The sequence below is a fragment of the Lissotriton helveticus genome, chromosome 11, assembly GCF_964261635.1.
Source record: "Lissotriton helveticus chromosome 11, aLisHel1.1, whole genome shotgun sequence".
In the NCBI taxonomy this organism is placed as follows: domain Eukaryota; kingdom Metazoa; phylum Chordata; class Amphibia; order Caudata; family Salamandridae; genus Lissotriton; species Lissotriton helveticus.
This window is the reverse complement of record NC_136072.1, coordinates 123,663,611-123,688,053: the sequence shown is the minus strand read 5'-3', so window position 1 is coordinate 123,688,053 and position 24,443 is coordinate 123,663,611. Positions and strand designations below refer to the sequence as shown.

At 48.1% G+C, this 24,443-nt stretch overlaps 1 protein-coding gene across 1 annotated transcript in view; it reads left to right on the top strand.

The window, feature by feature from the left end:
* Window positions 1–13,121: 13,121 nt before the first annotated feature.
* MCCC1 (methylcrotonyl-CoA carboxylase subunit 1) overlaps window positions 13,122–24,443 on the top strand; it is a 97,285-nt gene continuing 85,963 nt past the window's right edge. Inside the window, exon 1 of the mRNA XM_078667409.1 lies at window positions 13,122–13,221. Within this exon, the coding sequence (XP_078523535.1) occupies window positions 13,154–13,221 (68 nt within the window). The 5' untranslated portion in view covers window positions 13,122–13,153. The remainder of the gene's footprint in view (window positions 13,222–24,443) is intronic.

The window sequence follows — 24,443 nt, the reverse complement described above, 5'->3', positions numbered from 1 at the left end:
GTGATGGGGACAGGGGGGTCCGCCGTGGCCCTGGGAAGGGTCTCCATGACCTGGCTAGGGTAGGGAAGCTGGGACTGCGCCCGGGGCTTGAGGTCCGTCCAGCAGGCCCCGGGATGCGTGAACCCCTCCCGTCCTGCAAGTCATCTGAGGGTCCGGGCGCTGAGGACAGGGGTCCACTGGGTCTCGGGGAGGCTCTTTCCGGCTTGGCTAGGGTTTGGAAGCTGGGACCGGGCCCGGGGCTTGAGCTCCATCCAGCAGGCCCTGGGGTGTGGGAGCCCCCATCCTCTAAGCCAGCCAAGGGTCCGGGCACTGGGGACTGGGGTCCACCGGGGCCCGGGGAGGCTCTCCCCAGCCTGGCTAGGGTTTGAAAGCTGGGACTGGGCCCGGGGCTTGAGCTCCGTCTGGCAGGCCCCGGGGTGTGGGAGCCCCCATCCTGCAAGCCATCAGAGGGTCCGGGCGTAGGTTAAGGGGTCCATCAGGGCACAGGAAGGCTCTCCCCAGCCTGGCTGGGGTTCTGAAGCTGGGTCCGGGCCTGGGGCTTGAGCTACATTCGGCAGGCCCCAGGGTGCGGGATCCCCGCATCCTGCAAGCCAGCCGATGGTCCCGGGATCCCATCGATGCCCGGGATGTCTCCCCCCGGCCTGGCTAAGGTTCGGAAGCTGTGACCGGGCCCGGGGCTCGTGCTCCATCCCAGGTTGCGGAAGCCCCCAATCCTGCAAGCCTGCCGAGGGTCTGGGCGCTGGGGACGATGGTCCACCGGGGCCCGGGGAGGCTCTCCCCGGCCTGGCTAAGGTTCCAAAGCTGGGACCGGGCCCAGGGCTCATGCTCCGTCCAGCGGGCCCCCGATGCAGGAGCCCTCTGTCCTGCAAGCCAGCCGAGGGTCTGAGTGGTGGAGACGAGGGTCCACCGGGGCCCGGGGAGGCTCTCCCCGGCCTGGCTAGGGTTCGGAAGCAGGGACCGGGCCGGGGACCAGGGGTGGCTGGCTTTATCCGCTATGCTGGCGGAGCGGAGTTTTCTGCCCACCCCTAGTTTAAACTATGTTTTGAGCTTATAGAAACTGAAAGCCAAGAGTACCTCTTAGCTACAGTAGGAATCACATTTTCCAGTGATGTGCTTGCACTGCTCACTGCATTCAGGTTACAGTGAGCAGCGTCTAAAGAAAAGGACGCAGCCAACATTAAAGCGAAAGTGCGTATGGTGCGCTTTCACACAAAGCGGGAAAAAAATGAATTAAAAGGTTGTGTAGCACGGCCTCTAAAGTGAAAGCGGCCCACGCCCTTAATTAAATAATTAAATTAGTGCAGGAGCTAAAGTTAAAGTGTCCCGTGCTGTTAATTAAATAAGCGCTGCCACTACAGTTAAAGCGAACCGCACTATAATTTAAATACAAATAATATACAAGTAGGTGGCCTGCTGCAATGTCGTGGGTGAAATAGGGGAAGATGATTAAAGAAAATAGTGCTCACCGGCTTATAAAGCAGACCGTGTAACAACACAAGTAAAAAGTCCAGTCTTTATTGGAGGTTACAAATGCAGACAAGGCGGTACCAAAGAGGGAATACTAAGCATATAAATGAAAAGTAACGATTTCGCAAGGACAGTAACAGGAGCAAATTGAACAGATGGGCGGGAAATGGGAGGAGCTTCTGTGCCACACATAAATACAGCATGCCTTACAGAGCGCCGCCTGCACTGCCCAAGCTCGACCTAAAAAAATCACTAACAAATCTAATAGATCTCCCCTATGCAAGCTATTGGCTTTGTCAATGTTTTTAGCCATATTGCACAACAGTGCAGCTTCTGTGCAGTATGGCTTAATTATAATTTATTTTAAAGCAGTTGGATGAAGTCCACCCTGGCTGCATCATATTGCTTTTTTTTTATTGCTGTTGGGAGGCTTCTCGGAGGGAGGGTGGCCATGCAACATGGAGGGTGTTATGCCTCCTGCCACCAATATTTGCAAAACACACTCCAAAGCAGCAAGCGTTGGCCATGTCATAGTAATTTCTTTTTAATGAAAAAGCCTTCGGCAAAGCTGCACACCAGCTGTGTAAAAGGGCTAAAAACATTGGCAAAGCCAACAGATCATGCAGATGAAATATATTGCTTTTGCCAATGCTTGTTTTTTCTGGAGGGACAGGAGGACATGAGAGTGGGAGGAAGCAAGCAACAACATGGGATGGGGTAGAAGTGGGCACACAACAACATAGTACGGGGTGGGAGGGGCAAAGCAACAACTGGGGATAGGGCAGGAGGGTGGTAAGTAATAAAATGGGGCGGGTGAGAGCAAGCAAGCAACAATGTATGCCCAGGTAGAAGGGGCTAAGCAACAACGGGAGGATGAGCCAGGAGAGGGCAAGCAACAAAGTGGGATTGGGTGGGAGAGTGGAAGTGGGCAAGCAACGATGCAGGATAGAGTTGGGGCAAACAACACAGGATGGAGTAGGAGGGGTAAGCAACAAGGCAGAGTGGGAGGTCAGCGGTAAAACGCACACGCAAACCCATACTTCCCCAGGGTAGCAAGGGACGACGGTACAGCAAATAGGCGGCAAACACACCAAAGGCATTTTTTAAATGTTAAAGCACGATGAATGCAGTTTTTCATTAAAATATAAATTAATCGATTGGACGGTTTCGGCATGAATTGAGAAATTAATTAAAAACTAAGGCACATTTAAACATTCGCTAGGGTATCCCTTAAGAAGCCTCTCCATGCATTAGTTTGGAAAGTGCTGTAGCACATAATTCCTGTTCTGCCAGAGGATACAATAGGGTTCCCGTGTTGGAAAAAATGCAAAAAATTAAACAGTTCACAACCTCTCTTTCCTTCTTTCAATTAGTTGCTTCCCTGTGAAATGGATCCAAAAAAGTACAAGCCCCGAGTGGTGTGCGTGGTGCGTGCCACAGCAAGACAATTGGTTTCAATTATCGTTCCCGTGTCTGGGCACGATAATTGAAACCACATGGCGGCTGTGCGGGTAACCAACACCAATAGGCCATGGGCAGAGCAATGCAAAATGCGCCCACCTTTGGCCAATTGCGTGTTGTCTGTCAAAAAGACGCACGCAAAGGCCAATAGCCTGGGGCAAAAGTAAAAGCACACACAAAGCGTGTGCGAGCATCTGAAGTGATTTCTGAAAGCCCCTATATGAAGTCTTCCCCAGAACAGGCTCGACCTAATAAAAAGTGCCAGGGTTCTCCTCAGGATGCAGCGTTAAGACGAGAAATGTGCTGACTAGATAGACCCCCGGCACTTATTGTTTTGGGGAGGACTTGGCTAGAACTACCGATTTCGGAGCGGGGGTTCGAGCCTCGGCATGGCGTGGCTCCAAATCCTGTTATTATGGGGGAAATCGCCTGTCTTCTAAATTAGTGTGTCCTTAATTGAAGCTAAAAGCGCCGGAGCTGAGGATTAAGCACTAGAAGCAGTATTTACTAATTAAACAAATATGTAACAAACTCGAGGGCAGCACCTACAACACATGGGCGTAGGAAGTGTGGGGGACGAGGGGGATATATCCCCCCCAGATTTTAAAGTGGGGGGGACACGGTGGACAAGCATGGGGAGGACGAGGGGACAAAAGAATTTCCCCTCTCCCTTCTGTTATTCACAGGGCCATTAGCGCGAGAAAGCGCTACCTAATGGCCCTGCACTTGACTTGCCTGGAGTCAAAGAGGCCACCCGCCCTATGCCCTTTGTTATGCTGCAGGAAGGCTCGGCGTCCTGGGAAGAGCAGAGAAGGAAAAAAACTCTGTCTCTTTTCTTTCATACTCAGAGAAGACAAGTACAGTGTCAACTTCTCCTGAGTCCTGATGCCTCTGGCAGCGGCCCTCCTCCCCCTCTCTCTTTCTTTTTCCTCTATCTCTTTCTGTCTCTGTCTTCCTCCTCATTAAGTTCTGATTTCGAGACAGCTCTTACATTCTCTCTCTTGCCTCTTTGTCTTTATTTATTTCCCTGTGAAATGGATCCAAAATAGGAAGAACACTTTGGCTGGAAATGTCCCCATTTGCTGATCGTTTTATAATTCCAAAGAAAACCTCAGGACGGGGAGAAAAAATTATTAAATACCTAAATAAAGTGATACAGAGTGCTCAGCAGACAGGCCAGATTGTTATTTACACCCACACACATTAGCACCACTTTACATAGTTTGCCAGTGAAAGCGCTACTTTCTTTTTTCTTCTTTCTTTGAAGAACATTGTTGTTCCAGAGTGGAGAAGCGCACCATCCCTTAAGGGACTGCAATACCTGGTTGATGAGTGGAGTAGAAACGTTTAATATGATCGTTTTCAACTGTTTTAATTATTTTAGCTTATAAAATGTGTACTGCGGCTCTGTGTTCGGGGATGTGGTCTTTTTTTGAACCAAACTGCTTACATTTTGAAAGGATTTAAGCAATGGACATTGAAACGGGTCCCTTCCTGACTGGTCCTGTAGCCATGTCCTGAAATTTACAGGCAAAATCACTTACTGATTTCTGAATAATGAGTTTAAAACTGTTAAGGTAGTTTTGGGCTGCAGCTGACACCAAGACAGCGGGAGTGGCAATCTTGTGCAGGGCTGGCATCGGGCAGGGGGGCGGCAGACCCTACCGGGGTGGCGATGGACGATTTCTTCGTGTGGAGGTAGAAATTGGGCGCCGTCACATCACCCTGTGCAATGTATATGCCCCTAATCAGGCGCAGGACCGTTACCTTCGAGACCTCCTAGGGGGGCAGATACCGCAGACCGGCTCATCACTCATTGTGGGCGGAGACTTCAATTTAGTATGGAATTCTAAGATAGACCGGAGCGAGAACTCCTCCAGTGGCACAGGGGCAATGTCGGCGACTCTGCGCAAGCAGTTGACGGACTTTGGGCTGTTCGACGCCTGGCGGTACTTTTCCCCGGATAAGCGAGGGTACTCATACTACTCACATGTCCATAGATCCTACTCTCGCATAGACTACTTATTTGTTACTAGTGATCTCCTCTGCGACACGGTGGAGGTCGATATGTCTGACATCTCCCTCTCTGATCACGCCCACGTTGATTTATTGCTGCAGGACCCGGCGGCATGCCCTGCCCGGGAACGGAGGTGGTGCCTCCCGCCGAGTATTCTGCGGGACGCGGCGGACGTGGAAGACATTAGGGGAGCCATTGTCTCCTACTTTGAGACTAATGACCTCCCTGAAACACCCTTCCCTGTGGTCTGGGATGCCTTCAAGGCTACCATACGGGGCCATATCACTTCCCTCTCGATTGCAAGGGCGCATGAAGCACGTGCACTGAAAGATAAACTTGTGGCAGACTTGAGGGCGGCGGAAACGCAGGATCAGGGCCACTCTACTCGGCACACGAGACGGCACCTAGCTAATCTTGGAGGACAGCTCAGGCTGATGCGCACAAATAGGGCAGAGAAATCCCTCCTGGCACTGAAACAGAGGTATTTTGAGGGGGGGACAAAGTGGGGAAGCTGTTGGCGCGGAGGCTGAGGGCCCGAGCCGCGAAAGAGCATATTGCAAATGTTCAACTGTCCGACGGGACCAGGGTGGTGGTGGCAAGGGATAAGTGTCGAGCTTTTCTGGACTATTATACGGCGTTATACACGGAAGAGAAGCCACCTTTGGAGCTGGTGGAGGAAGTACTGGGGCACTACGGGGGTGCGACACTGTATCCGCAACACGCAAAGGAACTGGAGGAACAGATCATGCCAGAGGAGATAGCTGCGGCAATCCGTGAGCTCCCCTTGGGGAAAACGCCATGGTCTGATGGGCTTCCCATATCCTTCTATCGCATGTATCAAGCACAGCTAGGCCCCTACCTTTTACGCCTGTTTAACTCCTTTACCGAGGAGGTGGGTCCATCCCTTGATATGGGGCTGGCAGAAATTGCCTTGATCCCGAAGCCTGGGAAAGACCCCTCACTGTGCGCGTCGTACCGACCGATTGCTCTTCTGAACTCGGACTTTAAGATTTACACCAAATTATTAGCGAAGCGAATGGGTTCATCCACGGTCGTCAGGGAGCGGACAACGTGCCTTCCCTACCAGGTGCCCACCTGGTAGGGAAGGCACACCACTGGAGGATCCCAGCTTGTCTTCTCTCGCTAGACGCGGAGAAGGCGTTTGACCGGGTGGACTGGTCCTTCCTCAGGGCGGTACTGTGCAGGGTGGGGTTCGGCCCGAAGATGATTGCCAGGATCATGGCCCCATATATTGCACCGCGGGCCAGGATAAGGGTCAACGGGCAGCTCTCGGAGCTGATCAACATTGGAAAGGGCACCAGGCAAGGCTGTCCGCTCTCGCCCCTATTATTCGCCCTCGCAGTTGATCCCCTGGCGGATATGATACGGAGGGACCCCAATATCCACGGTGTTCCTGCAGACGACCTTATCCTTGCACTCACGCAGCCCCGAGAGTCCCTGCCGGCAGTGCACACTGCGCTGTGCCTTTTTGAGAGGGCTTCTGGCCTGAAAATTAACCACAGCAAGTCCTGGGTACTCAGCCTCACTATCCCGCAATCGGACATCCCCTCCTTGGAGCAACTAGCCCCTTATAAATGGTCGACCCAGCACATCCGGTATCTGGGCCTGACGTTGACCCCCTCGTTGGACGGCTGGACACAAGCCAACTGGAAAGATTATCGGCGATCGATCCTTGAGGACCTGAGGCGGTGGAGACCGCTTGTACCATCCTGGCTGGGAAGAATCAACGCTGTCAAGATGTCCATCCTGCCCAAAATCCTGTATCTATTTCAATGTCTCCCTACTCCTATACCGCTACATAGCATCAGAGGTCTCCAGCGAGATCTAACGAACTTCATCAGGGGGGGGGAAGAGGCCTCGCTTCTCTCAAGCTCTCCTGATGGCGTCTAGGGACCGGGGAGGTTTGGCCTGCCCCAATCTGGTGGAATATCATTGGGCTGCACACCTTCGGTATGTAGTGGAGTAGGGTGTAACAGAGAGCGAAAAAGGGTGGCTTCATATGGATAGGGCCGTGACCGGGCGCACCATATGGGACCTGGCATGGAAGCCTAGGGCAGGACGATCTAAGAGCGTATACCTAGCGGTGCCAAAAAAACGGTGCTGGAGATTTGGAACAGAATAGGGGTCTGTAAGGGCCTTACAACCTTCCCCTCGCCTCATACCCCTATCGAAGTGTATCCAAGTTTTCCCCCGGCACATCGGACGGGGGCTTTCCGTAAGTGGCCTCAAGGCAACTGTAGGGTGCTCACGGATCTGTTTGATGGAGGCTCCCTCAAGACTTTTGCGGCCTGCAGGGAGGAATTCCGAGTGCCGCTTGCGGCCGGACTGCAATACGCTCAACTGAAGCACTGGGTGCTAGCAGACGATACCTATCATGCGGCCACACGCGCCTTTACTCCGTTTGAGCAATTGGCTCGCTTCTTTACAGAGACGAAGGGACTGATCTCCAAAATCTACCGGATTTTACAGCACCCGCACACTCCGCCTTCCCTACCATACCAGCAAGAGCTGATTTGCATATAGCCAGTGTCTAACCCAGGGTGGTGTGGAGTGCAAAAAAACGATGGATTTAGGCCCAGATCCTTGTACTGGGGTGAATGTATGACATTGTTCTACATTCTGTCCATCAACTGTGTTTTTTGCAATTTTCACCCCGAGTGGGCTGGGTATGCTCAGACGTGAGTCCCAGGCTCTCCACACCACTGGAGTCAAGCTATCCAGGCTGAATGAAGGCTGATAGCCAGAAACCGGTCCTTGGATGCTTGATTCCGGTCTGGGAAAAACATGGCTTGGTAGTACGGACTGGACTGTTCCCATGAGGCACAGGGTCAGAGCTGATTTGCATATAGCCAGTGTCTAACCCAGGGTGGTGTGGAGTGCAAAGAAACAATGGATTTAGGCCCAGATCCTTGTACTGGGGTGAATGTATGACATTGTTCTACATTCTGTCCATCAACTGTGTTTTTTGCAATGTTCACCCCGAGCGGGCTGGGTATGCTCAGACGTGAGTCCCAGGCTCTCCACACCACTGGAGTCAAGCTATCCAGGCTGAATGAAGGCTGATAGCCAGAAACCGGTCCTTGGATGCTTGATTCCAGTCTGGGAAAGACATGGCTTGGTAGTTCGGACTGGACTGTTCCCATGAGGCACAGGGTCAGAGCTGATTTGCATATAGCCAGTGTCTAACCCAGGGTGGTGTGGAGTGCAAAAAAACGATGGATTTAGGCCCAGATCCTTGTACTGGGGTGAATGTATGACATTGTTCTACATTCTGTCCATCAACTGTGTTTTTTGCAATACCAGCAACGCTGGCACTCCCTCTCGGGTGTGGATATCACCCCGGCACAGTGGTCCAGACTATGGCGTGACATACCCCGGATTTACCGTAGTATATCGCAACAGGAGAATGCCTACAAAATGATGACCCAGTGGTACTACACACCGCAGCGGTTACATAGAATGTTCCCAAACTCTTCCCCCGTGTGTTGGAGGTGCAGATCTGCGACTGGGGATTTCCTGCACATATGGTGGACCTGTCCCTTGCTGACCCTCTTCTGGAAGGAGGTCTTAATCCACATCATGGGGGAACTGGGGTTTCCTCTGCCTGCAGCCACTTGTACGATACTACTGGGTATTAAACCTGTAGGATTGAAGGCCCTCACTTGGAGCGAATGGGCGCTGGCGCTTCAAATGCTGGGAGCGGCTAGGCAGCTCATTGCTCTGTACTGGAAGAAGGTGGAAGCCCCGCCCATCGCTGCGTGGTTTGTGCGCCTCTGGCATGTCATGACAATGGAACTTCTCACAGCCCGGCTGCAGGCCCGAGATGTGCGCTTCAAAGCAGTGTGGCAACCCCTAGTGAAATATCTATGCACCATAGAGCATGCGAACCACATGCCCCCTAAGCTCCGGGCGCTACGATTAGTGGAAGATGCTGTAGTGCCCCCTGACCCCGGTAGATTGCTGGCATGAGGTTTTGGTGTGTGAGGCTTTGCGCATTATCCATGACATTGACTGCCCCGACGGATGACACAGTGCCCCTTCATCCCCCCTCTCAGCCCCCACTCTTGGCGTCTAGTGGCTCTTCTCTCTCTTAGTCTCCTCTTTTCCTCTATTCCTACTGTCTTCTCTACTTTGCTGTCCTCTTTTCTGTCGTCTACTGAAGTTTTGATCATCTTGGTCTTATAGTTCTAACCCTCTGGGTTTAATGGTTCCAGATGTACCGGGGATTGGGCTATCTTGTGCAGTGATTACGCCAGTTCTCTCCTTTTAGGAGCGAACCAAGCCGAGATTCTCCGTTTACAACGAGTCCAGAACGCGGCGGCTAGGGCGGTGGTTGGTCTGCCTCGAACCTGCCCCACCTCTAATACCCTGCGGTCCTTGCACTGGCTCCCGATATGCAAGCGTATCCAATTCAAGGCTCTCTGCCTGGTTTTTAAAATTCTGAGAGAGTTGGCACCCGGAATACTGAATACACTGATCTCTCCCTATGTTCCTACCCGCTCACTACGATCCCTTGGACAGTCCTTGGTGGTCGTTCCCCGCTTCAGACTTAGTCGGATGGGGGGTCGCTCCTTCCGTGTGAAAGCCGCAACCCTCTGGAATGCGCTCCCCTTGGAAATCCGCCTTTCGAATGACCTAATGTCTTTCCGCAGGGCCCTGAAAACCTTCCTGTTTTAATTGTTTCTAGCTTTTACTGTTTGCTTTTTGTTACCGGACCTAGTGTTGTGTTGTGTTTACCTTTCCCTGCGCCAGGACGCTCCTTCGCTGGAGCAGCTGTGCGCATTAAAATGCAACTAACATAACATAACATAACATCTGTTGACTGAGTATGACGCGAACGGCCCTTATGGGTTGTAGGTAAACCGCTGTGTATAACCTTGAGCTTGAGTACTGTCAACGGTTTTCCATTTTTTCATGTTATAACGCGGCCGGCCCTGTTGGGTTGTAGGCTTAACGCTGTGTACAAGTCACTCCACTGCAACCCCCTGTTATGGGGGTGAAATAAAAAGATTTGACAACAAAAAAAACTGTTAAGGTAACCATGTTGTTCCTGAATACATTTCACATGTTTTGCTTATTCTTGCATTCCTTATGAGTGTTTGCTTTTTCCAGGGTGTTCTTCGTTTTTTTCAGGCAGCATTTTACTGTTGTCTAGTGCATAATTTAAATTTAGTTGCAGCACAATTGAGCTGTAGCTTAAGGCAGTGCAAGTTTTTCTCAGTGGGGCAGTGTGGTGTTCAGTGTGGGAGAGGATGTGGCACTCTGGCCAGAGCTGCTGAATTTGGAACTTGAGCACCATTTTCAGCCTTCATGCTTAGTCCACCAGACCACACTCATGACAGAGCTCATTCTGATGCTACACCTTAGAAGGCCCGATAGACCTTAGAAGCCCTGGTGTCTTAGCACCCGTAGGTGGACCCTAATGGCGGCAAGTGTGAGTTAACCTTGAAGGCTGTCCACCACAATCCATACAGCAGTTCACCTCCAGTCTTGCGAGCAGGCATACAAAGAAGCACACCCTAGACACACCATCGACAGTGACTGTCACTGAGGTCACAAGATCCTTGAGGCCAGTCCACTGCACCCATCGGTACCTCCATCGGCCTTTTTTAGCAGTAGTGGTGCAACTCACCAGGGATCAGTAATGAACGATTTGCATGCACACCAAACTTAGGGGGTGATTATAATGGAGGTGGGACTGTCCCGTCACCCCGTCAGTGGCGGTTCCACCGCCATCGTTGACTGCATTACCGCCAGCAATATTACAATGGCGGGTGGTTTCCTGGCGGTCGGAAAGATCACCACCACACACCCAACTGGTGCCTTTGAGCCCGCCAGTGCGGCGGAGGGGCTTGTTGTTCCTACAATGCTGGTGGTGCCTACCAGCCACCACAGTAGGGATTATGATACCCTTTACCCGCCAGCCTATCCATGGTGGTTCACCCCCATGAAAAAGTTGGTGGAAAGGACATTGGGGGACCGTAGCAGGCCCCTGTCCCCTCAGCCCCCAGACATGGGACCCAGGGGATATCTAAGATGCCCCCCTACATATCACGGCACCATGTGGCAGGCGCCCGATTGTGCCTGCCATGTAGTGCAGTGATATATGTAACATGTCCTTTTTTACATTGCGGCGGATGATGCAGCCATCAGCACCTGCTGCAATGTAAAAGATAGGCCCTGCGAATGCCATAGTGGCGGTCACATTGTAATGCCTATCATGGGGCCGCCACCTTAAAGTCCAGCGGTCTCATTCCCCGCTTCGATTGCGGACGGACTGAAGTCCTCCTGCCATCGTAATCAGCTTCTAAGTTTACAAACTTCATGGTCTCTGCTTCATGCACAAACACTTTTAACATGTGCAGCCTGCTTACGGGCCACTGGAGTTATGCAGCAATGGAGGCCAAAAAGATGTTGCAGTGTTGACTAAATTATGCAACAATAAAAAAAGCTGCAGCGTAATGCAGTACATGTTATGATACTTTATTATTTTGACATATTTATACATACTAACAGCCTCTGCAAAGCTTTTGCCTCATTAGTACCTGTGCAGAGGCCAGGGTCAGTCAGGTACCACCAGTACCAGTCAGCAAAACGTTGGGGAGTGCCCAGGGCAGAGGATGGCTTTGCAACACTAAAGAAACACAAACTCAGAATTTAAAACATAACACCATGGTTGTGGGGTTCTCTTTAATAATCAGAATTGATTTCTATCTTAATGAACCCATTTTCTAACATTAGGATAAGGAAAGACTGGGGAAAAATCATAACGTTCTAATCTATACCGTGAAGTTTTCATGCAGTTCTTTGATGATGGTTAATAGCTCACTGTTCTATGTTAGGATTTTAACTTATAAACTGCAAATACCAAAAGAATCAGACAAAAGCAGTAACTCACTGACTTATTTACATGATATGCATTTTGAGATCTGCGTGGTACATGTTCTTTGCAGCAGGCATATTAACCCACTGTGGCTCCCTTGCCAAGAGTCAAAACTTCCACTAGACAAACCTCCGATCTCTCTTAATAAAGGACATTAATCACCAAAGTTATCTTCACATTTTTATTGTTGCCTGAAAATTGCTGGAGACCAGGAATGCAGCAGCAGGTATTTTTCAAACCATAATGCACTTGCAAACACGACGCCCCCACCCTAAGTCCGTGACCTCTGTTTGCTTGGTGCATGAAGATGCAAGATTCATATACATGTTTTTTTAACATTTGGTCTGATTTACTATATGAAATAACAAACAAGCATACAGGCAAACTGTGACAACATGCCTGCTTTTCTCAATATTTCACTTCGAAAGTGTGCGATTGTATTTGTTTAACGGGCGGTGATTTGTATAGGGTCAGAGGGAAGTCCACAAGGTTGTCCCTGTCCCCCCCCCCGAATTTTAGTGTCTCCTACGCCCCTGCTACAACACCCCCTACTTCCAACGCACTTGCCCTTTCAGACCTACTATCATAGCCGCTGTTCTCTTTTGTCGTTGGGCCGCTCTGATCTACAGCGCTTTGTCTCCCCCTAGTGTCATTGCCTCGCATATCACCGAGAAAAACGAAAAATGTAATCAGTCTATATGACGCCATCATTTATTTAAAACACAAACGTTCCCTCAAATTATTCAATCAAATGTTGCCTAAACAAAACTCTTAAATGAAACCCCCTGTTTTGCTCCATCCCTCCTTCAATCTCAAATGCTGTAAAAAGTATTCTAGCAACGTGGCGCTCACGGTCCCCTGTGATTTACTTTGCCATTGCAGGAATGTTACACTCTAGTTTGAAATCGGAGCACACGTGCAGCCCTTCTGGAAGTATAAGTAAGCGTGGTAATAGTACAACAAAAGCCTATCTGCATGTGCCAAACATATATGATTAATCAATCACGATTATGCCTTATAATTAAGATACATGATTAGGTATGTAACTTACGATCTAAATGTCTGTATACTAATGTTAAAAAACCTAGAAAAACAGTAAATTTGTACTTACTTAACACCTACTATTCCAAAACATTGGGCAAATTTAATCACACAATCTCAAATGCCGTGCAAATAGAGTTTATGTTTGCCTTTACAAGATGGCCGCCAGATTCACTCCTACAAAGGCAGGCTGCAAATGAACTGGGCTATCATTACCTTGTGGGAGGTGTAGTCACGTGACTGCGCTTGAATGCCAGATAAAGATGACCGCCAACGTTCTCTTTAAAGGGGGCAAGTGTCAGAACCTGACAGTATGGCTACAGCAGCATCAGTAAGTGACTTCCAAGACCGGGGCATGGTGCTTGTGGCTTCGGGAGGGTAGTCCAGCATAGCAGCTCTGGCGTACGTGCACTTGACTGCCGGGAATCCTGTCACTGACAGTCACTGTGGTTGACCCTGGCTGTACCTATTTGTGACACACTGCTCGGCTTTACCACTTGTGCTGGAACACACGTTTATTTTTATTCAGTTTTCTATAGTATGGACAAGTGCTAACTTGCTTGCACATGAGATATAGAACATTACTTAAGAAAGGAAAAAATAAGAAAAGTCTTAAATAAGAATGTCAATGCAAGATATACCATGCTCAGGAACGTGATCTGCAATATCGAATGGTTGAGAGATAATCTTCAAGGCAGAAGTTAATGCAAATTCTATGTCTACCAGTTTAAATAGAGGTGAAATTAAATACAATGTTGTTCAAAAAGAAAGTCTTTCGGTTCGGATATAAAGTTTGCCAGTGAGGTTGTTGTACGTACGTTAGCCCTGAGATAAAGAGTTCCAGACTCGGGTTGTATACCCTGAGAAGGATTGAGCTATAATCGTTCATTTCTAAATGTCAAGGGATCCAGAGGTTCAGCGTCCCATAATGGGTTAGAACCACCTGATAACTTAATTTTTGCAAACGGGTACTGGGGAGTGAATTTGTGATTTGCCTTGTGAGCGATGCAAGCCATTTTTTGGATGATAGCACTGGCTTTTATGAGAAGTACGCAGAGGTTTAACCAGGGCTTTAAGTGGTCCGGGTCTGAGCGCCGGCAGTTTTTTAAAGGAGGCCTCGAAACGGGTCTTTATCAGGCTCTGTTTTGTTGCCTGGCATAGGTGGTCCATTTTTAGGTCTCGCCTACTCAGTGCACATACGCTGCATATGAAAAAGACCTTTTGGAATCGATTAACTTTTCGCACCAAAAACGTGCACGCGTTGCATTGCTTTCAATGGCAACGCGTGCACGTTTGGCAATTCCCTTGCGGGACCGAACTTTGGTGCCATGTGTTAGCAATTATCGTTCCTGGTGCTGCTCGCTCCAGCAAGGGGAACGCTTTCACTTTTGCCGACACTTTTTTTATTTTTTTTTATTTTTAGCGTGAGGCGCGTGCGCATGTTGTTGAAAGGAACAGTCACGCTGAAGCACCAGTGAACGGAGTTTGGTACCCTGCGCCTTTCCGGGGGTTTACAGTACAGACGATTATAGCGTTGAGAATGCAGTCTTAGAGCTGGTGGCATCCTCCATAAGGAAACAACTTATCTAGGGAGAAGCTCTTGGGGTACTTCAGAGATCTCTTACTAGAATTAGGTTTCAAACCGGGGGTTCAACTTTTATAGCGATGTTTCCCCCAGCTGGGGTGTAGAGTGTTTCACATCCCAGGCTCATGGTGGTGGGTCATCAACCCTCTGGTGTACGCCGGAAACACTGCTGTGGCCGGCTGACCCTTCAGTGCCGGGGGGGTCAGGCGGATCATCACTTGAGTCATTCGCTTCATCAGCCCCGTGCAGCCAGTACCCGAGATTCCCCGCAGGCGCTGAATGCCTATCCGGAACGTCAGCGATCGGTTCTCCACTTACTTGCCAGAGAGGTAGGGCGGAGGCTGGGGCGCTGAGTGTAGAGTTTGACTGCTCGCAGTTCCCCCCTCCCCCCCGTGCTGTCCGAGTCACTCTTCCCTCACCATAGAGTCAGGAGCGGGCAGAGAGGAGAGAGCGTCAGTCCCACAGCGCCCCTGCCGGCCAGCTGTGGGTATGGCCGCGGACGTGACAGTGGTGCTATGTGGCTTACCTCGAGCTCGGTAAGGTATAAAGCGGCTTCCAGTGTTTCTTGGTACCGGCAAGTGTGTAAGCCAGACAATGATTGACTGGCCAACTCTAGTAACTACAGTTTGATACAGTTATTACAGCTCTTTCCGAAAGCGCGATGAAGCACTGATGCACTGCTCGCTGTAGTGTAGCGACCCCCCTGCTACCAAAGGAAGAGCAGGTGAGACCGGGGCCCACCCCCAGCCTACAGCAGGGCCCGCATTTGATAAGGGCGGTGTACTGACTAATTAAAGGGCTGTCAAAAAACAAATTATGCACCACAATGTGGCATGTTGTGTGGCGGCATTACTTTTTTTAAATTATTATTATTATTTTTTTTTTAGGTCTCGCCTGTCGATGCGCATCGAGCTTGCGAGCCTATTGCGGCTTAAACAACTTTTAACTAAGCAGCAAGGAATCGTGGCGATTCCTTGCAGTGCCCGTGACTTTTAAGCTCAATGCGCATGTGCATTGAGCTTAAAAGCGCGTGCACAGCCGCAATCACCGTCAGCCGCATTCCTCCGACACCTTTTGAAGTGAAGCTTAGCTTCACTTCAAAGGCCCGGCTTCTTAACACCCACATGCCGCTCTCCCCGCTCCGCCCCCTCCCCTGCCCGCCTTGTGCATTTCTCCTACACCCCCTCCCCACAGCAATGCCCTCCGTCTGTTGTACAATCCACATGCCGCTCTCCCCACTCCGCCCCCTCCCCTGAGTCATCCTGCCTGCCCAGACTTCTCCTCCCCCCTAATTACATCCCGCTTTCACTTGAAAGGGACCGCCAATGCTTGTATGTGAGAGAGGCTCAGAGAAGGATTATCTTTGAATGCCTTATCTGCGAACTAACATGGAACTTCAAATCCTCAATCTTTCTACACCTAAAGAACTACATGCAGTCAGTGCTTTTTTGCTTGGAAGATGGACAATGAAAACGGGAAGAAAGAAAACACGCATGAATAGCATATTTGATTGACTGTCTTTAAAATAATACACTAAGCACGTTTTTACTCTCTACATGCAGTTTAAAATGTAATCTCGAGTTGCACACCTTGGTCAAAAACATCGTCCCTTTCATCCATTCGTGAAGTCAATTACTCGCTGAAATGTGGAAAACATACAAAAGCAGAACATGAGGTTTTTTTAAATAGTTTTCCTTGTTTTGATTAACTTGGGTATGTAAAATAATCTCTATTCACATTATAACAGAGATATTATCACGTCATAATATTACTGATTTCGACGTCACGTCGTATGACGTCATAGTAAGAGTAACAAGCTTATTGTCCCCCCACGCTATTTTTCTTAGGACTTGTTGCCTGGCTTTAACTTAGCCTGCCACATGTTAGCGCTCTTGGAAACAAGCTTTACCCTATCCGCGGCAGCTGTTCTAGAAATGACGTGTGCATGTAATGCTTTAGCTAACTGCTCGCTGTAATACAAAGTGCCTGTTAGTATCACACTGTGGAATTCTCCCCGCCGCTTTCCAACAACAGCTGCAAAACATTTGCGCACTCATTCCTCACCCCATCCGTCGCCTACAATATATCGCTGAAACATTGTCTAATAAACATCTAAAATGCCTCTCGCGCCTAATTTACGCAAAGTGGAGGAGCTGATATCCCGCGGGAGATCGGCCTGAGCAAGCCTACTCATTACACCACCAAATTTACAACAGAACACAAGCTCGGGTCACCTTAATGGGACATTTTTCGAATCGCATTTCTTCTAACCGCGTTATCTTTGAAATAAGCGCCGGAGTGCTTCCAAAACTCATGTTTTCCATGCTTTAAACAAATCACAGAGATACCATTTTCTCACAGATTGGGTTTCCTACTCTGATTATACAGGGTTCACCCGGAGGCACGCGCCGCGCTTCCGAAGCGGATGCAGGATGAACCTGCTCCGCCCGGGCCCACGATCGGCTGCTTCGGAGGCGCGAGGAGGTGGCGCGCTCTTCCTCTATGTAATTTTTTTTTTTTGCTGCAAAATTTGACCCAAATGCTGAACCAGATATTGTGTGACTTTCCACTTGCCATGATTGTCTAAATATTTGTAAAGTTGTCAAAGCACCTACTTAGAGATAAACATGTTCTAACTTTCGGTTTTGTATGAATGTGTTCTTTTCCGTGCAAACCAACATTATTTTTGATAAGATAATTGCTTTGCTTTGAATCGCTGATGTCTAAAAATGTGAAAAGAGGAGAACAATGTTTTTCTTTTTCTGAATAGTCTGTGGACTACAGTAACTTTTTGTTATTTTCTTGGGTTTGTAATGCCAGTAGAGCAGTATGTCTAACCCACGAAAGAAGAGTCTGTGATCAGGGTAATCCTAAAAATACAGTAAACTTTGAGCAAGATTCCTAATACTCATAAATGGTTTAAAGTAGATGTCTTAATTCTGTATGATCGAATGAGGCCCTGTCTGTGTGTGGTGTGAATCGTGTAGTGTTTGTAGCTTCATAAGCTCACAGGCTTTCTCTCCTTTTGTCATACTCCACCGCCATCTGTTGCTTTGCGATCGGCCTTAGGCCGGCATTTCTCCTCCCCTAATTATTCACTGCATGGCCGGCCGGCACATCAAAGGCTGCTGCTCCCCATGCGTCTCGTCACCCTTCCTCCCTTGTTGTTCTTTGCCTGCTGGTTTATTTTGTAGACCGTAGTTTTGAGTAAGTACTATGCAAGCAGCTTGAAACACCATGCACCATTCCCTCTTACTTCCCGAGTTTGCACGGCAACACTTGACTTAAAATGTAACTCCACTGAGCTGCTTTCAATACTAATGTAAAGGAGTAGCAGAGGTGAACGCCACTAACACAATTCATGGCAGTGTGCCTTTATTTATTTATTAAAGGTGCAGCTTTCACTTTGAGCTTGCATTTCTTTGTTTAGAATCAGCGCCACTTTCATGCCCCCTGATTAGTTAATTAAATACTATTAGTTTTGTGTTTTTCTTCATTACAGAAAATTAAAATAAACGCCTGGCTATAGTATGAACGCAGCTCATTACAAGGAGAGCCCGGGTGCTTAATTTTGTGACACAGAGTTTATCATGATTATATTGTACACTAGTCCGGTGTGGTGGGACTGGCTGACTCACTCCATTGTGGTTATGAAGATGAGCATCCAGATGCCCTGTCCATAGGAACACTACACCCTGGCACCGGCTAACTCTCTCTCTATACCCTCCCAACTCCTTTTTTTCCCGCCTTCATCGCTATCGTAATCCTTCAACTCCGATCTTAGCACATACACATTCCAGAAGATCAGGCCCTCCCTCCCACTCGCTGGCTCCCCCTGTAGGGCATGGCTGGTTATCAGCAGCTCTGGTGCATCTTCAGGTACCCGAAATCGAAATGTATAATCCTATTCATGGCAGACTCTGTACTAGAATCAGCTGCCTAACCAGTGATGTGGTTTTATGTCTTCTAACATTGTGACTCATTCGCCTCATCTCCCGCGTTCATTCTTTCCAAGGAGAGCCAGTCACTTTCTTTCTCTGGTTTCCGCTCGATTTTCTTCTACATACGGGATGCTCCATTTCCTTCTCCATCATGGGTCTAGGATGACCATTGCCAGGCACTATTATTAATTGATATGTACAATGCTGCAGGGGAGATTGTTCTATGACCTTCATACCCCCTCACCCTTACCCTCACACCCCCTCACTCACCCTCTCTCACCCTCACATATACTCACTCACCCTCACCCCCTCACCCCCTCACCCTCACACCCCCACACCCCCTCACTCACCCACACACCCTCACTCACCCTCACACACCCCACTCTCACACACGCTCACCCTCCCTCACTCTTACACCCACCCACCCTCACACACCCTCACTCACCCTCTCACCCTCACACACAATCTCACCCTCACACACAATCTCACCCCCTCAGCACCACCACATTATCACTCAGCACCACCACAGCACCACTCAGCACCACCACAGCACCACTCAGCAGCACCACCACAGCATCACTCAGCAGCGCCACCACAGCATCACTCAGCAGCGCCACTCAGCACCACCACATTATCACTCATCAATCATTATCACTCAGAACCACCACAGCACCACTCAGCACCACCACAGCACCACCACAGCACCACTCAGCACCACTCAGCACCACCACAGCACCACTCAGGAGCACCACAGCACCACTCAGCATCACTCAGCACCATACCAGTATCACTCAGCAGCACCACTCAGCATCACCACAGCACCACTCAGCACCACCACAGCACCCCTCAGCGCCACCCCAGCATCAATCTGCGCAACCATTCAACAACAACTGGTTTATATATGTTCTCTCAAGGTTTCAAGCTTTATTACAAATGTCACAAAAAGATGTTAATATTTCACTTCTGTTCTTGGATTTTCGTCACAATAAAATACACTGAACATAATCTTCACAAAAGTTATTTACAAAAGTTTAAGCTATTGCCATTATAAATTAAAATCACTTTTATTTAAGTATTAATTATTTAAAACAATTAAAAACCATTGTAATTTGTAATATCAATACATCTAAGTCACGAAAATACAAACATGTTGCATTACAAATACTATAGGTGTCACATTTGCGAAAAGTTAAAACTATTGGCATTGTAAATGACAAAGCTATTAATTTAGCTATTTTCAAAACCAACACATAAAAAATAAAAAAAAAATGTCATTTACAAGACCAATAGCTCAAACTTTCCTAATGCGAGACCTATTGGCAACGCCAGTGCTTGTTTCACAATGTTAACACGGCCTGAGCAGAGGCAACTGCAGGGAAGGGGCCTCTCACTGCGCGGCATCACAGGAACAGCGTTTTTAATAATTTTGGTTCTGTTTGAGCAATGGATTATGTGGCAAGTGCTGCAAATCCATAACTATGAGTATAATGCTGTGACGCAGAATCGCATAATTCGATTCACTAATTGTGACCCATGTTATCAGCAGTTCAGTTAAATTACAGCAGGGGAGCTGACTTCTTAACAAACATTAATTACCATCGCTTTGGGGGCTTGGACACCCCTGTTAGCCTCTGGAAAGATTCCTCCAGTTGGACCAGTGTGTTTGGGGCGGAAGCGGGGGCATAGCAGGATCCTGAACAAAGGGGTGAGCAGGCTGGGCCGTCGGGGCGTGCCCGTTGCTTCCCGACTGATGGTGCTGGGTCACGCGCTCACAGGATGGTGCCAGGCCCCACGTAGAGTCGGGGTACACTGAAGCAAAAAAAAAACTGTAAAAGAAATCATTGTAAATAAATGAAATGCGGGTCTCAACTTGATAGATTTAAAATGCCTCCTAACCAATTTGCCTGCGTCAATGCAATGCAAGTACCTGTGTAAAAAAAAAAAAAAAAATTCTCTGTAATTGTACAACAAGACGGCAAAAGTGAAAGCAGGGGTGTACACTGAAGAAACAAGAGGAAGAGAGATAGGAAGAGACAGGGTGAGAGGATGAGGAATGTTAGAAACAGGAGAAGAAATGGGTACATAAAATGAAGAAAATGTAAGGTGATAATTGAAAAAAGAGGAAGCAACGTGCAATGAAGCGGGAAAAGACGTAATGGAAAGGAAGAACAAGATGGGGATGGGTAAATAAAATAACAAGCTCTCGTCATTGCTGGGGCGGGGGAGCGCATTCCTTTGAAGTCAGCAATAACACAGTTTATTAACCTCCGCGGGCCAGGTATGTGGCTGCTGCACAGGGGCGGCTGGGGAGGGCCTAGACACTGTGTGGGAGGAGGGGGCTGGAGACGCGAGACACGGCCAGACCAACGCGAGAGCAGGGAAAGACACTGTATAGGGAGAGAAGCGCATTCCTTTGAAGTCTGATGCAGCGGGCGGGGGAGCAACAGCCTTTGAAGTCTGATGCTAGGCACAGACAAATGGTGGTGTGTCACGTGGCTGGTTTGTGCACGCGCAAAAATCACATGAACTGTGTCTAATCCACCGTTTTGGTAGACTTTTCGGACCGCTTACTAGAATCTCGACAAACACGCATTGCTAAAGCAGTGCTTTAGGTCGAGACCTAAAAAAAGGGTTCCACCGAAACGCGCGTCAGTGCTCGAATTTAGTTCCCCCTCTGGCTTGTTAGGAAAATTGATTTATCATGCTTAAAACCTTTTTTTTTATATGATATTTGGATCTATTTTGGTATCATATTAACGGTCAAATTAATTTGTGATCTATTGTATTTTTTGAGTTAAAACTATTTTTTGTACACTGGTTCTTATTGTGAGGAGACATGGTGCATATTCTGCTGCTTTTGTGTATTTGTGATGTATTTGTGATTTTGCGTGGGTGTTAGTAAGTACGAAGGTGATTGCATGTGATTGAGTGCGAGTTGTGCAATGGGATCTGATTCTTTCTTTAAAAAAGTCTTTTTGGTTATATGTATTTATGAATGTTATTGTATTTGTATAGAAAAGTTTATGTATAAAAAAATAATAAATTGAGCAATGATTACATTTCTTTGAATGATGTCAATATTTGCGATGGTCAAGTAAGAGTGGTCAAAGAAAATACATGACGAATAGCATACTTCAGATCCATATAGGTAGAGGTTCTTTTTAGGTCTCGCCTGTCGATGCGCATGCGCATCGAGCAAGCGAGACTATAGGGGCTCATCGACTCTTTATCTAACTTGCAAGGAATCGTGGCGATTCCTTGCAGTGCCCGTGACTTTTAAGCTCAATGCGCATGTGCATTGAGCTTAAAAGCGCGTGCACAGCCGCCCGCATTCCTCCGACACCTTTGAAGTGAAGCTTAGCTTCACTTCAAAGGCCCGGCTTCTTCACACCCACATGCCGCTCTGCCCCGCTCCGCCCCCTCCCCTGAGTCATCCTGCCTGCCCCTTCCCGCCGTGTCGCATTTCTCCTCCCCCCTCCCCTCTCTTCCCTCCGTCTTGTCTTTTAGGCCGGCTCGCACAACTTAATTTGCTCTTCCCCTGTGCTTCTCTTCATATGGGAATGAAGCCAGGGAGGGAGATGGCTCTCACAGTGTGCATTAATGCGTGGCAGTATCACCCAGGCAGTGTGCATTAATGCGTGGCAGTTTCGCCCGGGCAGTGTGCATTAATGCGTGGCAGTTTCACCCGGCATGAAGCAGGCGCCTCCTTTCTTTTGTTTTATACGCCGCGGCGTGCTCCTTCAAGCTCCCCTGCCCTTCGCATTGAATCCCCTCTCTTCCCCCACGCTTGGCACACATGCAATCTTTCCCTTAAGGTTGCAACGCTTCTTTAATACACACTTCCCTCTGCAGCATTTGCTGCTCTGCCCAACTTCCTCCCTCCGCTCGCGGGCGCCTCACCGCTCCACCACGCAATAAAAGTACCGGTAAGCCTGGAACATACAGACACCCGCCGGGCAATAGAAGTTGCACAGTTTGTGCCCGACGTACATGCTCGCCTGTGAAGTGAACAAGTTCCTAGCCCCATCCAGCTCTGGCGCGCCCAACTTCCCTCTCTTCTTTTATATCTTGCGTGCAAACAGCACAACAATCAGCCGCACCAGTGAATTATTCACGTCTTTAATTTGCTCACTTAATGACACCGGCGTTCTGTAATCAGAGTGCAGAGCCTGCTACCAAGCATTATGGATGACGGCCGGATTTAAATGCTGGACAATATAAAGCTCTCAGTGGTTCTGTAGTTAGTTTTTCACAAGGCAGTACTTAGATAAACTGCTGTAACGCATATTTCAAACACACTGTATGATGTAGACTAATCATGTTATCCCGTAGACAGCCCTGTTTCAATGGTTTATTTGCTTTTAAAAAAGACTGGTTAAAACTGTGTTACATGAAATAAATGCACAACTGCACAGTTAACCAGAGGTAAGTTGTTTATTCAAATAATTTTGATCAGCCTGTGTATGTAAAATTAAACAAGATCTAAAGCGCAGTTTCAGGGCAATGTGAACAAGGGCACCATGCTGAGTGAATACCTATAATGTTCTCAGCCACGCAATACCTACAGTGTGCACGGTCGCCGAATACTTTTATTTTATTAACATGATGCCCGCTTTATTCACAGCCCTGCAATACCTATAATATGCATGGCTGCTGAAAACTTTTATTTATTAACATGGCGCCCGCTTTATTAAGAGCCTTGCAATACCTATAATATTCACAGCCACGCAATACCTAGAATGTGCACGGCCGCAAATACTTTTATTTATTAACATAAAGCCCACTTCACTCGCAGCCGCACTTAAAAACTGGCACGCACTATAACAATTTGCATTAACTTGATAAATGTGCTTGTCAGGGTGGAATCTATACGCAGAACTTTGCTTATGTCAGCTGCTTTTGAACCACATGAACAGTGTAACGCGGGGACGCCAGTGGGTGCACAAAACTGCGATTTCTTCGTCGCGGAGCTGTTAGTCAGCTGGTTGGTGCTTGCGTAAAACGAATTTAGAAACGGTCGTTTTCAAGCGTCGTAACGGCAGTATGTGTGCGACTATCTTTAATTAAGTATTTGTGTAATTCCAGCAAGCATGGAGCGGTAAAATCACGGCACAGTTTCTTTCTGTGAGAAAATATGTTAATCTGTTTTTCTTCGCACTGGAAGCGCCTTGCCCTCGGATGACAGGCTGTGCCACTGGTGACTCACGTTTTGCTTTAGGCAACCCGTCTATGTTTTAAAATTCAGCAATCGTTTGCAAAAACATCTATGTATTTTTCCGCAGTGGGACCCCTCACCCCTAAAAAACAAAACAAAAAAAACACACTTTGCAGCTTTCCCCGTACTTCTTCTAATATACAAAGCACACCGCTGAATTGCATTGCTTGCCAAATGTGTTTTTCCTCATACATATCTCGCTGTCATTAATTGATTCTTTTCACCCGGAAACTGGTGCTCAAATGCCTTTAAATCTCGGGTACGTGCTCTGTTTGACTGATGTGGCGTGCCTGTGGTGATTACCGTGAGCTGGGGATGTCATTTGTGTTGGAGAAGCACTGTTTGAGCATTAATGCACATGGAACGAGCTGTCATACATGTGATCAAGGCTACATTGTAGTTTACGCAATCCTGAGTCCAGAGTTTTACAATGTTTTCCAGCGCCATAAAAATTGTGTGATCCTGGGCAAATCGTGTTTCTGTCTTTATTCTACGAACTTCCAATAGTGCGCAGGTATTGGATAGGAAGTATCCGGCGCTAAAAAAACGCAAGGAGTCCATTCCATAGTGCATTTTTAGATGGATAATTGATTTTATTGATGCATATTTTTTCCCAGCGATTTTGACTTACGATTAATCTGTTAAATATAGCTATATAATTTCTTTTTTTTAAAACTCGATAATTGAAGTGAAAAGCGCAAAACTGAATATACGAAGCATGCGCGCGGATTTTGAGTCCCTTTTCTTTCTCAATTACCTACATCTTGTGTTTTTCCTCTCTCCTCTGGACCGACATGATGGCAGCAGCAACG